Consider the following 17,801-nt stretch of genomic DNA (forward strand, 5'->3'; position numbering starts at 1 on the left):
GCACTGACTGATCTTCCAGAGGTCTTGAGTTCAATTTCCAGAAACCACATGATGGCTCACAACCATCTATGATGGGGTCTGGTGCCCTCTTCTGGTATGCAGGCATATATACAGACAGAACACTGTACATAAAAATAAACCTTTTTAAAAAATTGCCTTATCAAAGGATCTGGTAACCAGAGTCAATGCTGTTAAAACTGAACTACATGGTCATTGGAGTGGCTACGACTCAGCTGAAGGACACAGGCTTTATGCTGTCAGCAGAAAAAAAACAAACCAGTAACAAATGAATGTGTGAGACACTGTTCCCAAGATACAGGAAGCACATTATCAACCTCTTAGAACAATTTTTAGCCCAAGTTTATCACTTTGTTGAATCCTTTTAAAACAAAATAAAAACAGCTAGGGATGGTGGTACATGCCTTTAGTCCCACCACATGGAGGCAGAGACAGGCAAAACTCCTGAGTTTGAGGCTAGCCTGGTGTACAAACGAGTTCCAGGACAGCCAGAGATACACAGAGAAAGCTTGTCTGGAAAACCCAAAATCTTGCCCCCCCTACCCCCTGACCCCCCAAAACACCTGTTCACTTTGCTTCTAGCTAAGAACAAAATACCAAGTTTGAGATGGAGTTTTTCACAAAGACCTTAGTTTGAGAAGGAGTTTTTCCTTCCAAACTTAAATCAAAAAAGTCCAAGTTGTATTCTGTCTGAACTGTCTACTTACTACAGCCTCAGCACAATGACTTTTTGAGAACCGCTTCTGCATCCTGCTTTTGTTTTACTTCATGCATATCTTGGTAAGTTTCTATATGATTTTAGTCACAGGTTTTCCATTAAAACAGGATAGAACAGGATCACTGTTTACACAGGCTTCAGTCAGTATACTGACCTAGATGATCTGCTAATGTTCCCCCTTTGTGCTTCTCTTGTGTTGAAAACATCTAAGAATTCTCAGGCAAATTATTTTGAAATCACATCAGGCAGTGAAGAGACTCACTCCCAGAACTAATCAGGAAATTTATCAAAACAGACATCAAAATAATAGCTTTTTCAAAATACACGCGCATGTTATTCTCCATATATGATGAATGACCATCTCTGGAAACTCAAGGTCAGAGTAACAGGAGGCACCGGGCAGAGTCACAGAGGTTGGGATTTGTCTTTTGGTCTGTCTGCCCTGTTTCATTCACAATAGCAGACAAGACTCCTGGGACAGGGACAAAGGACTCGGAAGAGTAAGAAGCACATCTGTTGTGGTTACACCCTCCCGGTCCACAGGGAGTGATACAGCTGGAACCACATGGTTGCTTGGACCCACAGCAGGACCTGACATTAGGAGAGGAACACCAAGACGACAGACAAACAATCTACTGTTTGTTCCAGGGGAGATATTGATTACCTCAACCCTTAACTCTTGAGAAGGATCCACATAAGGAGCAGCTAGACTTTCCACTCCTGTCACAATAACCAAGATACACACATGTGAAGACCCACGGGGCATTGTTCAACACATCTGGGTGAAATCAGGGTTAGACAGTACACTTGAAAACTGAAACAGGTAGGAGAATATTACACAATACTCCCACTTGAACTTTTCAAACAGGAAAGACATATAGGCTTGTCAGTACACCAGGCCTTTATGGAGAAATCTGAGAAGCTCTCTTGACCATCAAGGTCTCCACAGGACTGTCTCCCACTCCTGTGCTTTGTTATCATGAACTTCTGCATCTTTTGTAAAATCTCACAGCAATTCACCTGTTTTTTGTCAGTAGATACTCTGGCCAGGTCTTCATTATCTCCTAAGGGACCACGGGTTTCCTCTTCAGTTTTCTAATTAGAATCAGATTAAGAGGGAAATGATTAATGAATTCCACATTTTAGGATTTAAGGGCTGGATTCCTCCCTGTGAAGTCCTATGGCAATGTTTCACTTTGCTTGGATACTATTTGCTTGGGCTAGCTCGCAAGCAAGGCCTTTATGGGATTGAAACTATATTTTGAGGTCATAGAATTGGGACAGTATTAAGCAATGTAAAAGTCCAAAGGTTTTGAAGGATTAAGTGGAGTTCAGAAGATAAAGAATTACATATCCTTCGTAGTTAAGAACACTTTTCCAGAAGAACTATGTTTGATTCCAGCACCTACCTGGCAGCTCACCACTATCTCTAACTTAATTCCAGGGGATCTGATGCCCTTTTCTGGCCTCCAGGGGCTCCAGGCAACCTTGTGGTTGACAGACAAAACACTCATACACATGAAACTAATTAAATAAATAAGAGTAACAGAGCCTGGCCCTTCAATTAGTTCAATAAGTGCTTAAGATCCTTTGTTAGATGCCAGCCATAGGCCTAGCTGGGTGCTCTGGAATCAACCCTCAAACTTTTAGGACTGTGAACACAGTCAAGTGAGAGACTGAGACAGTGTTGTAGAATTCTGTGAGGCCCAAGTAGGTGAAACAGTTAACAAACTGGGGCAATTTTAAAGTAAGAATGGCAGTGTTGGTGATCACTGAGCTTACACTTACAAAACAAATGCTGTCTCTTAGAAAGGGAACAACCTCCAAAAAAGAAAACCTACATCCCAGAAATGAGGTTTCTCTTCATACAGAGCAGGACATATAGGACATAATGGGGCTGACAAAAGGTGAGAGTGAGTTCAGTAATGGTAATTATAAAAATGAGTTTTTAAGAGGTACCTAATGTATCCTAAGTGGTTATGGTTTGGGACAGGAGGGTAAGAAAAAGGTTTGAAATAGATGAAGATGTTTGACATTTCAAAATTATTTTCTTTCCTACTAATTCATGATTAATGAAAACTTGTGAAAAAAAAGGTTTCAAGTAATTTTATTTAATCATTACAATTCTCTAAAAGAGTTATCACTTCCATGGTACAAATGAGAAAAATTGTGGCAAGGACAAATTAAAAAATACAATCCCGGTCACACAGCTAGTCCTCAGTAAGCCAGAACACTGCCTTCATCTCAATGCTACACTGCTTCTGTTCCGGAAAAGCTCAGGAAGGCCCTATGCCACAATCTCCGTAACAGGCAGACAGAACTCGTGAGAAAGGTACTGTGGATGTGTAGAGAAAAACAAGGGATGTCTACTTTTAAACAGTTACATAATTTAGACAGAATTAAACTACAAAGCATGAACCAGGTAGGTAGGAAAGAAAATCCTTTGGAAATGTCAGCCATTTTTATAGTACCTGATTTCTACTTCAAACTTTTCATTAATTGCCTCCCAGCCTTGTTATAAATTTCACAGACAATTATTTTTTCAATCATTGACTGGACACTTAAAAATTCTGTTTTCATTTCCAACAATGTAAGTATTTGATAGCATAGAAGAACTCGGACACCAGTCATGTTTGCAAATATAGTAAACATATTAAATATTAAATCTGGCAAAAGTGACAATGTAAATGACCGTCAGTGCAATAGTGTTATATAATTAAATAAATCATAATCAAAGCAGTCTAAAGTAGTAAAGCATTGTCGGTTTAACTGTGTATAAGAATTCCATGTAATAACCTAGCAGTATGCTCAGGACTTGAAGCACTTGTCTTACAGGGCTCTTGGTTCAACTGCCAGGACCTCAAGATAAAACATATTGTATGTACTGGCATTTTCTATTGTACTAAAATGGAAAGAGAAATGTAGAAAGAGTATTCAAAGTTATACAAAGTAGCAAGAGCTTGAACTAGAATGTGAACTCAGGCAGGCTGGTTATGAACCATTGGCTACTCTTAAATCACCAGACCAAGTTGCTGCTCCCATGCACATAATGACACCAAAGCACATGAATTTCTTTTATCTAGTGAAATAAGATCCAGAATATCTCAAATAAGTAAAATAAAGAAAAAGGATAAAACAATAGAAAATGCCAACAGTCTCTAGGTGGTAGAGTAGTGAGGATTTTTCTTCTGTTCACTTTATAAATAATGAACATGTACTTTAAACAGCTACATGCCAAACTGCATCTTGGAGCTTCTGTGATATACTTTGTGTGGTTTTTGTCAACCTGACACAACTAGAGACCCCTGGGAAGAAGGAACTTCAATTAAGAAGTTGTCTCTATCGGATTGGTCTATATACATGCCTTTAGGGTACTTTCTTGATTAATGATTGATATGAGAGGCCCAGTCCACTGTGGCTAGTGCCACCACTAGGCATGTAGTCCTGATTTATATAAGAAAGGAAGCTAGAAAAATTGGAAAATTATTTAAGTATATTAACCAGTACAAAGAGAAGTCTCCTGAAAGCATATGTAGTATGACTTTTTTAATGCTGCCAGTTTACTGGATTATCTTCAGTTTCAATAATAATAGTGATAATGGTAATAATGATGATGATAATAATAATAATGTTTATACAAAATGATGAAAATGGAGTAACTTTGTTCTTCTCCAGCCCCATCACTGGTTTTGCTTCTAGCAGCCATGATACCCAAACTAATAAAACTAATGTGCTTTCCTAGAGTAGGTAACAAGCAGGTGACAATGATAATCTATGCATTTTGTAAATTTGGTTTTCTGGTACTTAAAGCATAATTTCCATATAAGCAACATTAAAACTTCTAATCGAGCTCTCAAGCTAGCACACACTGCTAGAACAACTTTGAGGGTGCCTTCGTGCAGTGCCTTGGGTCCCCAGGCTTACAGTTAAGGGGTAAAAGGGAATCCTAACTGACACTGTGGCTTCATGGTTTTGGCCTTGGAAAACAAGGACTGTGGGGAGACAGTACCATGGTGAACAATAGCAGGGATGGGTCAGGATATAAAAGTTGTAAGCCTCTTTCCAAGTTGGCTGGCTTTCAGGACACAAGGATTTATTTTGATGCCTCTTGTAATTATTTCCATGTCTAGTTAGATTTTAATTTTAAAGCCTTAAACTAAACAGGTATGGGTCAGATTTCTAAACAAGATTTCAAATAAAATTATTTAAAGCAAAACCAATGTATTTCTCTTAAACAAACAAAACTTCCATGGTATCTGTCAGATGAAGGGAAGGAAGCCAGAAACCAAGGGTGAGGGGGAACACGGAAACATAAGCAGACTCCTTTGTTTAAAACCAAATCCTTGTTTCTAATGAAGTTTTACAACTACAAAACTGACGGAAAGGCATTTTAATCAGAACGCCTTATCTCCGTTTTCTCTATCAGAATGAGGAAGTTTCATAATAGAAACTTATACATTACAACTTTTGCATCAAAAAAGGATTCAAGGTAAATGTGCATAAAGAGAATTATGATAAGATCAAATGTGGACAATAAAGCTAAAAGGGTTTGAGAGTTGAGTATTACTAGCAAACTGACTTTTACAACGCACATTTTAAGGCGTTAAAAGGTCTCTAAAAGAAAACCCTTAATACCTGATAATCATGGCATACACTAGCAGTCACTTCTCAGACTGGAAACATGTGCTATTACACTGCGAGTTATGAGCGTAACATACAAAAGCCGTGAAGCCACTTCTCAAGTCTTAAGGCCTGCTGGATTTGACTGTGAGGACTACAGCAATGACATCAAACTTAGACTGCTTTTCCAAGGGCGAACACTATCTATGGAGACAAAGTGTACCTGAGATTTTTGCCCTTGGGCTTCTACTCCCGGGAAGAGCTCCATCCAGAGACTGAGCAGAGTAAAAAGGTTCACTTTAGAAAGCCTTGGTATTTGACCTATAAAAGAGAGGGCAAGCACTTCAGAATTTCGCTAGTGAAGGCAGGGGAGCTAAGCTCAAAGTTACTAGTGAGGTGCAGATGGATTGGCGGGTAGGAGAATAAAAGCTTCATTCGCAAGAACAGCCACAGTTTCACTTTTGGTGACCTCTGGTGGCACTTGCCAAAGTTTGGTGGTTTTTTTGTTTTTTTTTTTTTGTTTGTTTGTTTGTTTGGTTTTTTTCCTTTCCTTTCTTCAGCTCACCCCACAGGTAAAATACCACCCCACTGGTACAAAAGCTTTGAAAATAATCCGAGAATAAATTAATAATAACAATAATAGTAATAACTGAGATAAGACCTCCTCTCTGATGTAGTCGTGGTGCAAGGTTCCCATCCCTACCCCACTGGAATTAGGCATTGTTTGAAGGGCAATGGTTAGAACACGATTGGTCTTCAACCATAGGGCGAAACTTGAGGGAGGCATCACTTGCGGTGAATTTGCAAAAGCGCAATTCCAGGCTCTTCAGCTCCGGGATACTGACTCTAGGTGCAATCGCCAGTGCAGGGCAGGACGTGACCGATGAAGCCTGGACAACACAGTCCGGAACGTGTGTCTGGCAAGGAGACCGGGGAGCAGCCCGGCCTGGCAGGAGTCGCTGTGAGTCACAGGGCAGGCAAGGCGCCAGGGAAGTGCTGTGCAGGGATGGGGGGGTAAGGGTGGAGTAGCAAGCAGGCTAGCAGGGCGGGAGGGAGACATACAGCAGGTAGGGTGCCGGGCTAGTGGGAGACACAGGACAGGTAGGAAGCCGAGCTAGAGGGAGACTCGGGCAGGTAGGGCTCCAGGAGAGGGGCAGGGCGGGAGAGAAGGCCACTACACTTACCCGTCATGCTGCCCGTCTGCGTGCCGACTGACCTCTCGGCCCCGGAGCCCTCCAGACTCTGCATCGGATCCGTTTCTTTCATCCCCAGCCCAGAGGCCTCGGCCCAGGACAACTCGCCCAGTCAGGCATGATAGGATACACTCAGCTCACCTTCAGCCGCCTCTGCGGCCTGTCAACAACCGCTCGTTTTGCGCAGCAAGATGACGTCTTAGCATGTCCCTCGCTTCCGGCGCCTGTGTGACGTCAGAGTCCAGCGCGCTGAGGTGGTTGCCTGAGGCTCTCGTTCTGGTGCAGCTATGTATATCAATCTGTGTTCAGTGGTTTTTATAGAAAGAAGGACCCTTGAAGTTTTTTTGGTTCGGGACAGCAGGGGAGCTGGGTGAAGGACTTAAACAGAGAGGGGCGAACCTAGAACCGGAGTGGGCGAGGTGGGGGAAGCAGGGCCATCTGAACCCCGCAGTCAGATGTGGGCGGATCCCAGGGAATTTGGTTCTGCTTCTTATCAAGCCCACACAAACTGTGAAGAGAGGAGAACTGGGAGGATCAAAGAGTTAAGTAAAGAGTGGAACCTGGAAAATCTGAGTTGTCCGTTGTAATGAATTTTTAACTAGAGTGTGTGTGCGCGCGCTTACGGTTCAGAGGTTGTCTTTTTCTGTGGCCCTCCAAAAGTTTGAGAGTCTCTCCTTGGACCTGGAGTTCACTGGCTACCCTGGCCAGCAAGCAATGAAGCTTCATCTTCCTGTTTCAGACTTTCCAGTTGTAATTACAGGCTTGTACAGCCTTACCCAGACCTGCTTTTTTTATGTGGGTTTGAGAGATCCAGAAGAGATCTAAAGCACTTACACAGTGAACCATCTCCTCAGTCCCCAATGAAATTTTTAAAGTGTACCAGGCATGGCTTAAAATGAAGCCATGAAGGTCAGAAACATAGCCCAGCACTTAAGAGCACTTCCTACTCTTCCAAAGGATCTGAATTCAGTTCCCAACACCCACATCCAGAGTGGTTCACAACAACCCATAACTCCAGAGATAATTTTTAACAAAAATCGTAAAAATTGTATTTTTTATTTAAAATATCATTCCAAATCTCCTCCCTCCCCACAGACCTGATCACCTTTAAATTTATGTTTTTCTTTAATTACTATAATTGTTTATATACTTATTATATATGCATATAATATATAGATATAGCTATACATATATGTGCTTGTATGTATATGCTTTTAGGACTGATCACTTGGTACTGGATAACTAGTTGGGGGGGGCTATCCTTGGGAAGGCTAATTTCTCCTCTGTTATTATTTACTCTTCATCTAGATGTGGGACCCCTGGGAGATTTCACCCATGTGGGCAAGTCAGCTGGTGTTGGCGGTTGTTCAGGTCTTGTTAAGGCTGCCATATTGTTGAGATTTTGTAGGTGGAACTTTCTGGCAACAACTAGAAGATGGTGTTCTGAAAACTTCCTGGTCCTCTGGCTCTTACGGTCTTTTTACTCCCCATGGCCCCTCTTCTGAGATGTTTCCTGAACAGTAGGTATAGTGGCTGAGGTGCAGATATGGCCTTTGGGACTGGATACCCAAGGGCAGTTGTTCTCTGCATTTGGACTAGTTGTAGCTTTCTTTTTGACTGTTGTAGCTTAGAGACTGGTGGTCTTGGAGGCCGTCTACCTGTCTAACTATACTGTGTAGGTTGATGTCATTATGCAGGTGAAGGCAGGTGCAGGATAGAACGAGGCCTGTCATTGGATGAGAAGGAAGGATGAGCGGGAGAAAAGTTTTAGAGGAGGAGACTAGAGGGGAGAAGGAGAACATGGAGGCAGATGTTAAGATTTCTCTCTGCACACTTACAGGTTGTTATGAATATTCTTAAGGGGTGGATGTGTACAGGATTTTGTGTGTCTAGATGAACAAAATATATCTTCTCTAGGTGGGCAATTATATCTTATCAACTGGATCAGAGGTTATTGTGTTGTGTGTTCTTTCATGTGGTGATTTAATTGAGTTTAAGAGAGAGTGTGGTGGGCTCCCAAACCCTGTGGGAAAGAGACCTCACCGCCTGGTCAGGTGGGCACTCCTGAGGCTGCAGAGCGGAAGAGTCCACCAACACTGCCCACCCCTGCCCACATCCCTGACCCAAGAGGAAACTGTATAAGGCCTCTGGGTTCCCGTAGAGGAGGGCCCTAGAGCGGCAGGACCGCTGCGCCTGAGACACCTACATAATTTGAAGGGACCTACCGGATAAACCGTTCTCTGCACCCAAATCCCGTGGGAGGGAGAGCTAAACCTTCAGAGAGGCAGACACGCCTGGGAAACCAGAAGAGACTGCACTCTGCACACATCTCTGACACCAGAGGAAAACACCCCACAAGCAAACTTGAGCCTCGGGACCACAGGTAAGACCAACATTTCTGCTGCAAGTGACCTGCCTGGTGAACTCCAGACACAAGCCCACAGGAACAGCTGAAGACCTGTAGATAGGAAAAACTACACGCCCGAAAGCAGAACACTCTGTCCCCATAACTGGCTGAAAGAAAACAGGAAAACAGGTCTACAGCACTCCTGAAACACAGGCTTTTAGGACAGTCTAGCCACTGTCAGATATAGCAGAACAAAGTAACACTAGAGATAATCTGATGGCGAGAGGCAAGCGCAGGAACCCAAGCAACAGAAACCAAGACTACATGGCATCATCGGAGCCCAATTCTCCCACAAAAGCAAACACGGAATATCCAAACACACCAGAAAAGCAAGATCTAGTTTCAAAATCATATTTGATCATGATGCTGGAGGACTTCAAGTAAGACGTGAAGAACTCCCTTAGAGAACAAGTAGAAGCCTACAGAGAGGAATCGCAAAAATCCCTGAAAGAATTCCAGGAAAACACAATCAAACAGTTGAAGGAATTAAAAATGGAAATAGAAGCAATCAAGAAAGAACACATGGAAACAACCCTGGATATAGAAAACCAAAAGAAGAGACAAGGAGCTATAGATACGAGCTTCACCAACAGAATACAAAAGATGAAAGAGAGAATCTCAGGAGCAGAAGATTCCATAGAAATCATTGATTCAACTGTCAAAGATAATGTAAAGCGGAAAAAGGTACTCGTCCAAAACATACAGGAAATCCAGGACTCAATGAGAAGATCAAACCTAAGGATAATAGGTATAGAAGAGAGTGAAGACTCCCAGCTCAAAGGACCAGTAAATATCTTCAACAAAATCATAGAAGAAAACTTCCCTAACCTAAAAAAAAAAAAAGGGGGATACCCATAGGCATACAAGAAGCCTACAGAACTCCAAATAGATTGGACCAGAAAAGAAACACCTCCCGTCACATAAAAGTCAAAACACCAAACGCACAATATAAAGAAAGAATATTAAAAGCAGTAAGGGAAAAAGGTCAAGTAACATATAAAGGCAGACCTATCAGAATCACACCAGACTTCTCGCCAGAAACTATGAAGGCCAGAAGATCCTGGACTGATGTCATACAGACCCTAAGAGAAATGCCAGCCCAGGTTACTGTATCCTGCAAAACTCTCAATTAACATAGATGGAGAAACCAAGATATTCCATGACAAAACCAAATTTACACAATATCTTTCTACAAATCCAGCACTACAAAGGATAATAAAAGGTAAAGCCCAACATAAGGAGGCAAGCTATACCCTAGAAGAAGCAAGAAACTAATCGTCTTGGCAACAAAACAAAGAGAAGAAAAGCACACAAACATAACCTCACATCCAAATATGAATATAACAGGAAGCAATAATCACTATTCCTTAATATCTCTCAACATCAATGGCCTCAACTCCCCAATAAAAAGACATAGATTAACAAACTGGATACGCAACGAGGACCCTGCATTCTGCTGCCTACAGGAAACACACCTCAGAGACAAAGACAGACACTACCTCAGAGTGAAAGGCTGGAAAACAACTTTCCAAGCAAATGGTTGGATGAAGCAAGCTGGAGTAGCCATTCTAATATGAAATAAAATCAATTTTCAACTAAAAGTCATCAAAAAAGATAAGGAAGGACACTTCATATTCATCAAAGGAAAAATCCACCAAGATGAACTCTCAATCCTAAATATCTATGCCCCAAATACAAGGGCACCTACATAGTAAAAGAAACCTTACTAAAGCTCAAAACACACATTGCACCTCACACAATAATAGTGGGAGATTTCAACACCCCACTCTCATCAATGGACAGATCATGGAAACAGAAATTAAACAGAGATGTAGACAGACTAAGAGAAGTCATGAGCCAAATGGACTTAACAGATATTTATAGAACATTCTATCCTAAAGCAAAAGGATATACCTTCTTCTCAGCTCCTCATGTTACTTTCTCTAAAATTGACCATATAATTGGTCAAAAAAACGGGCCTCAACAGGTACAGAAAGATAGAAATAATCCCATGCGTGCTATCGGACCACCACGGCCTAAAACTGGTCTTCAATAACAATAAGGGAAGAATGCCCACATATACGTGGAAATTGAACAATGCTCTACTCAATGATAACCTGGTCAAGGAAGAAATAAAGAAAGAAATTAAAGACTTTTTAGAATTTAATGAAAATGAAGGTACAACATACCCAAACTTATGGGACACAATGAAAGCTATGCGAAGAGGAAAACTCATAGCGCTGAGTGCCTGCAGAAAGAAACAGGAGAGAGCATAATATCAGCAGCTTGACAGCACACCTAAAAGCTCTAGAACAAAAAGAAGCAAATACACCCAGGAGGAGTAGAAGGCAGGAAATAATCAAACTCAGAGCTGAAATCAACCAAGTAGAAACAAAAAGGACCATAGAAAGAATCAACAGAACCAAAAGTTGGTTCTTTGAGAAAATCAACAAGATAGATAAACCCTTAGCCAGACTAACGAGAGGACACAGAGAGTGCGTCCAAATTAACAAAATCAGAAATGAAAAGGGAGACATAACTACAGATTCAGAGGAAATTAAAAAAATCATCAGATCTTACTATAAAAGCCTATATTCAACAAAACTTGAAAATCTGCAGGAAATGGACAATTTCCTAGACAGATACCAGGTACCGAAGTTAAATCAGGAACAGATAAACCAGTTAAACAACCCCATAACTCCTAAGGAAATAGAAGCAGTCATTAAAGGTCTCCCAACCAAAAAGAGCCCAGGTCCAGACGGGTTTAGTGCAGAATTCTATCAGACCTTCATAGAAGACCTCATACCAATACTATCCAAACTATTCCACAAAATTGAAACAGATGGATCACTACCGAATACCTTCTACGAAGCCACAATTACTATTATACCTAAACCACACAAAGACCCAACAAAGAAAGAGAACTTCAGACCAATTTCCCTTATGAATATTGACGCAAAAATACTCAATAAAATTCTGGCAAACTGAATCCAAGAGCACATCAAAACAATCATCCACCATGCATCCCAGGCATGCAGGGATGGTTTAATATATGGAAAACCATCAACGTGATCCATTATATAAACAAACTGAAAGAACAAAACCACATGATCATTTCATTAGATGCTGAGAAAGCATTTGACAAAATTCAACACCCCTTCATGATAAAAGTCCTGGAAAGAATAGGAATTCAAGGCCCATACCTAAACATAGTAAAAGCCATATACAGCAAACCAGTTGCTAACATTAAACTAAATGGAGAGAAACTTGAAGCAATCCCACTAAAATCAGGGACTAGACAAGGCTGCCCACTCTCTCCCTACTTATTGAATATAGTTCTTGAAGTTCTAGCCAGAGCAATCAGACAACAAAAGGAGGTCAAGGGGATACAGATTGGAAAAGAAGAAGTCAAAATATCACTATTTGCAGATGATATGATAGTATATTTAAGTGATCCCAAAAGTTCCACCAGAGAATTACTAAAGCTGATAAACAACTTCAGCAAAGTGGCTGGGTATAAAATTAACTCAAATAAATCAGTAGCCTTCCTCTACACAAAAGAGAAACAAGCCGAGAAAGAAATTAGGGAAACGACACCCTTCATAATAGACCCAAATAATATAAAGTACCTCGGTGTGACTTTAACCAAGCAAGTAAAAGATCTGTACAATAAGAACTTCAAGACACTGAGGAAAGAAATTGAAGAAGACCTCAGAAGATGGAAAGATCTCCCATGCTCATGGATTGGCAGGATTAATATAGTAAAAATGGCCATTTTACCAAAAGCAATCTACAGATTCAATGCAATCCCCATCAAAATACCAATCCAATTCTTCAAAGAGTTAGACAGAACAATTTGCAAATTCATCTGGAATAACAAAAAACCCAGGATAGCTAAAGTTATCCTCAACAATAAAAGGACTTCAGGGGGAATCACTATCCCTGAACTCAAGCAGTATTACAGAGCAATAGTGATAAAAACTGCATGGTATTGGTACAGAGACAGACAGATAGACCGATGGAATAGAATTAAAGACCCAGAAATGAACCCACACACCTATGGTCACTTGATTTTTGACAAAGGAGCCAAAACCATCCAATGGAAAAAAGATAGCATTTTCAGCAAATGGTGCTGGTTCAACTGGAGGTCAACATGTAGAAGAATGCAGATCGATCCATGCTTATCACCCTGTACAAAGCTTAAGTCCAAGTGGATCAAGGACCTCCACATCAAACCAGATACACTCAAACTAATAGAAGAAAAACTAGGGAAGCATCTGGAACACATGGGCACTGGAAAAAATTTCCTGAACAAAACACCAATGGCTTACGCTCTAAGATCAAGAATCGACAAATGGGATCTCATAAAACTGCAAAGCTTCTGTAAGGCAAAGGACACTGTGGTTAGGACAAAACGGCAACCAACAGATTGGGAAAAGATCTTTACCAATCCTACAACAGATAGAGGCCTTATATCCAAAATATACAAAGAACTCAAGAAGTTAGACCGCAGGGAGACAAATAACCCTATTAAAAAATGGGGTTCAGAGCTAAACAAAGAATTCACAGCTGAGGAATGCTGAATGGCTGAGAAACACCTAAAGAAATGTTCAACATCTTTAGTCATAAGGGAAATGCAAATCAAAACAACCCTGAGATTTCACCTCACACCAGTGAGAATGGCTAAGATCAAAAACTCAGATGACAGCAGATGCTGGCGAGGATGCGGAGAAAGAGGAACACTCCTCCATTGTTGGTGGGATTGCAGACTGGTACAACCATTCTGGAAATCAGTCTGGAGGTTCCTCAGAAAATTGGACATTGAACTGCCTGAGGATCCATCTATACCTCTCTTGGGCATATACCCAAAAGATGCCCCAACATATAAAAAAGACACGTGCTCCACTATGTTCATTGCAGCCTTATTTATAATAGCCAGAAGCTGGAAAGAACCCAGATGCTCTTCAACAGAGGAATGGATACAGAAAATGTGGTACATCTACACAATGGAGTATTACTCAGCTATCAAAAACAATGACTTTATGAAATTCGTAGGCAAATGGTTGGAACTGGAAAATATTATCCTGAGTGAGCTAACCCAATCACAGAAAAACACACATGGTATGCACTCATTGATAAGTGGCTATTAGCCCAAATGCTTGAATTACTCTAGATGCCTAGAACAAATGAAACTCAAGACGGATGATCAAAATGTGAATGCTTCACTCCTTCTTTAAAAGGGGAACAATAATACCCTTGGCAGGGAAGAGAGAGGCAAAGATTAAAACAGAGACTGAAGGAACACCCATTCAGAGCCTGCCCCACATGTGGCCCATACATATACAGCCACCCAATTAGACAAGATGGATGAAGCAAAGAAGTGCAGGCTGACAGGAGCCGGTTGTAGATCGCTCCTGAGAGACACAGCCAGAATACAGCAAATACAGAGGCAAATGCCAGCAGCAAACCACTGAACTGAGAATAGGACCCCCGTTGAAGGAATCAGAGAAAGAACTGGAAGAGCTTGAAGGGGCTCGAGACCCCAAAAGTACAACAATGCCAAGCAACCAGAGCTTCCAGGGACTAAGCCACTACCTAAAGACTATACATGGACTGACCCTGGACTCTGACCTCATAGGTAGCAATGAATATCCTAGTAAGAGCACCAGTGGAAGGGGAAGTCCTGGGTCCTGCTAAGACTGAACCCCCAGTGAACTAGATTGTTGGGGGGAGGGCGGCAATGGGGGGAGGATGGGGAGGGGAACACCCATACACGAGGGGAGGCGGAGGGGGATGTAATATACTGCAACAATACTGAATGTTGGTATAATATCTAAAAATCCTAACTTTCTTTCTCATTCTGAGAGTTAAAAACAGCAACAGAAAAAAAAAAGAAAAGAAACAAGAAACAAACAAACCAAAAAAAAAAAAAAAACCACTGTCTTGGGCGATAAAAACGTGTAACCTGACACTAGCAGTGGGGATGAAGTAAAAGATTAATTGTTAGAGCTTTTTTCTCTCTTGCTCAGATGCCCCACCTCTTTCTTGTCAGGCAGGAGGGAGGTTTGGAGCAATAAACTTTTATTGAACCAGGAGAAAAGAGTGACTCCCAGAAAGAAAACCTTTACACAGCAAATATGCATAAACACACATACATTCATAAACTTATGCACGCATACTCATACACCTTCATGAAAACCTGTTGGTCTCAGCCACATACTTATCTCATAATTGCAGACCTACACATATATCTATGCTTACATATGCATGTGGAGCAAAGGATTAAGTGCCAGTACAGAAAGGACTCACTCATTCTGGATGAAAAGTGAGCTACAGTCTTTATTGCATAGAGAAAAAGTTTCTACCCTTTTATTCTAAACCCAAGTCTGTAGGAAAAAACCTTTCTCTTCAGTAAGACTAAGCCTGCCTTTCTGTTAATAAAAGACCTGTGTGTCCCACGGTAAGGAGAAGGCTACCTGCTCGCTCTCTCTCTCTCTCTCTCTCTCTCTCTCTCTCTCTCTCTCTCTCCCTCCCTCCCTCTCTCTCTCTCTCTCTCTCTCTCTGTGTGTGTGTGTGTGTGTGTGTGTGTGCGTAACCTTTCCTTTGTTCCTCTTTCTATCTGCATTCTGCATATTGCTCTCTTACTTTCTAAGTTTCCTTTTAATTTCTAAGTGAATCTACTCTGCCATCCTTCTAATCTTGCTCTCCCTGCTCTGAAGTAATAATGCCATGCAAAGTCATCATTCCTCGTTTTTTGTTTTTTTGTTTGTTTGGTTTTTTTTTTTTTTTTTTGGTACCTTTTTCTAGGCGAGTAGCTCATACAGTTTCCCCAAGCAATTTTTTTTAACAAAAGTTCACTAAAAGTTTGAACATAAATTTAAATCATAAATTGAATAAGAAGTTTATAACAGATGTTTACATATGTCCCCATTCAGAGTAGACATTCATTTTTCTGTCACTAGTTCTACAGGTTCACTGAAAGTTACAATCTATAATTTTGTGACTAAGTTATTATTGAAGTTTTATATAGATAAACCCAGTCAATATTTTATCTTCTGTCCTTGTTCCTACAGTAAATTGCTAATTTCCTTTCATGACCTTTGGTTAATTGTTTTACAACCCTTGTAATGTGTTCTAAGTTGTAAATGCCTGCTTTCTATCTCAGAAGCAATTAACTCATGATACATGAAGACTCACAGAGTTCTCATTGCAATTTTAATACCAGAAAGGACTTAATAGCACTCCTATTATAAAGGGCTTAATAATTACTAGTATAATTTTAGGAATTCTTATAGAATCATTAAGAATTTAAAAAGTACCTATTTGTCTATATAGCATCACTACAAGATAGTACATCTTTGTTCTGCAGAAACCTGCTCAAAAGGGCAGGCTAATACCTAGTGCTTGTAATATGTACTTAATAATAACAGGAAAAACATATTAATAGCAGGAATCTTTCCTCAAGTGTAGTTCCTTTGGCCTTGCCTGAAGGGCAAATCGATTATGATGTTACAGCTCATGGCAAAATCATCTCAGGAAGATTACCTGCTGGTTTTTAGCTTCTCCTACCTGCATGGCTCTTGGCATGATAGTGTGGTAGAAAAGGCCCCTTTAAGATCCATGACTACCCCTGGGTGAGATTGGCTAGGTTTCCAGTTTTTCTCCAGAAGCTTTTCAGGTCAGATCCAGTTAGAATTCTCTGGGTCCTGTGTCTTCACCAATAGGGATTTACCTTCCCTTTCTGTGAGGCCACCAAGGGCAACAGCAGTGACCTCTATTGTTTGATTGTTTGGGCAGTGTCCTGACCAACACTTGGGAGGAGGCGTTTCTGCTTCTCTGCTCCTGTCTCCACCACACACACACACACACACACACACACACACACACACACACACACACACACACACACACACACTGGTTATGGATCTTTAGATCACCGGGTTCAGTCTTACAGAGACTCACATGTCTTTGGGGTATGGATAATATTAAAATTGTTTTGTGCTCTTCTATTCTACTGAGAAGGCTAGCTTTAGAGAGGGGGTTTGGCATGCCTACTCGCTCCAGACTCAAGCATGTTTGTTTAAAAATTTTCTCCAAAGTCTCTGTCCTGGGTCACCCAACAAGGACTAGAGAGCAAAACAGAACAGCCCAGGAAAAAACACTGTGTTTGAGAACAAGAGAGGTAAACTAGTTCCAATAGAGGTTACAAATAGCAAAGTGTAATCACCAAGTAATGTTTAACTCTCTGAATTCCCCTCATGGTTTTGTTTCTATCTTTGAAGTTTGGGGCTGGAGAGATGTTTTAGGGGTTAAGAGCAGTGGTTGCTCTTTCAGAGGTCCTGAGTTCAACTCTCATTACTCACATGGTGGCTCCCAACCATCTGTAATGAGTCTGATGTTCTCTTGGGGTATGCAGACATTTACTGGGGGGAAGGGGGACAGACAGAGACAGAGAGACAGACAGAGACAGAGACAGATGGAGAGAATGAGTCACAGAGAGAGACACAGAGACAGAGACAGAGAACAAAAACATTGGTCTCCTGAAGAAACCATGGTATTATGTCTGCTTGCCCAAATGCCCAGGACAGTAGCCTAAATCATATGAAACTACCAAAATTTGGTTGACTTTACCTATCTTTGAAGCTTTTGTCAAAATGTAAATTTTATCTTTCTACACTTTAGGATTAGTTAAGTTCACTGGGTGTGATTTTAAAAGGATCTGTAAAATCTATAACAGAAAAAGCAATTCAAAATGTGCAATGAAAGGTTTTATAGTTAAAAAAATCTATAATTTTAACTGAGTACAACATATTTATGTATAACTGAGATTTCACTCTTGCTTTAA

The 17,801-nt window shown here is 40.9% G+C and overlaps 1 protein-coding gene across 7 annotated transcripts in view; it reads right to left on the reverse strand.

Moving 5' to 3' along the window:
* The window catches only part of Cdadc1 (cytidine and dCMP deaminase domain containing 1), a 28,944-nt gene extending 22,212 nt beyond the window's left edge, over positions 1-6,732 (reverse strand). For 3 of the 7 annotated variants that reach the window (NM_001399575.1, NM_001399576.1, NM_001012156.2), the window contains 3 exon segments: positions 1,757-1,831; positions 5,580-5,677; positions 6,541-6,732. In NM_001399575.1, the coding sequence (NP_001386504.1) occupies positions 1,757-1,831; positions 5,580-5,677; positions 6,541-6,622 (255 nt within the window). In that variant the 5' untranslated portion in view covers positions 6,623-6,732. 7 annotated transcript variants of the gene reach the window in all.
* Positions 6,733-17,801: the final 11,069 nt, after the last annotated feature.

This window comes from Rattus norvegicus, chromosome 15 (assembly GCF_021556685.1).
Source record: "Rattus norvegicus strain SHRSP/BbbUtx chromosome 15, alternate assembly SHRSP_T2T, whole genome shotgun sequence".
NCBI classification, from domain to species: domain Eukaryota; kingdom Metazoa; phylum Chordata; class Mammalia; order Rodentia; family Muridae; genus Rattus; species Rattus norvegicus.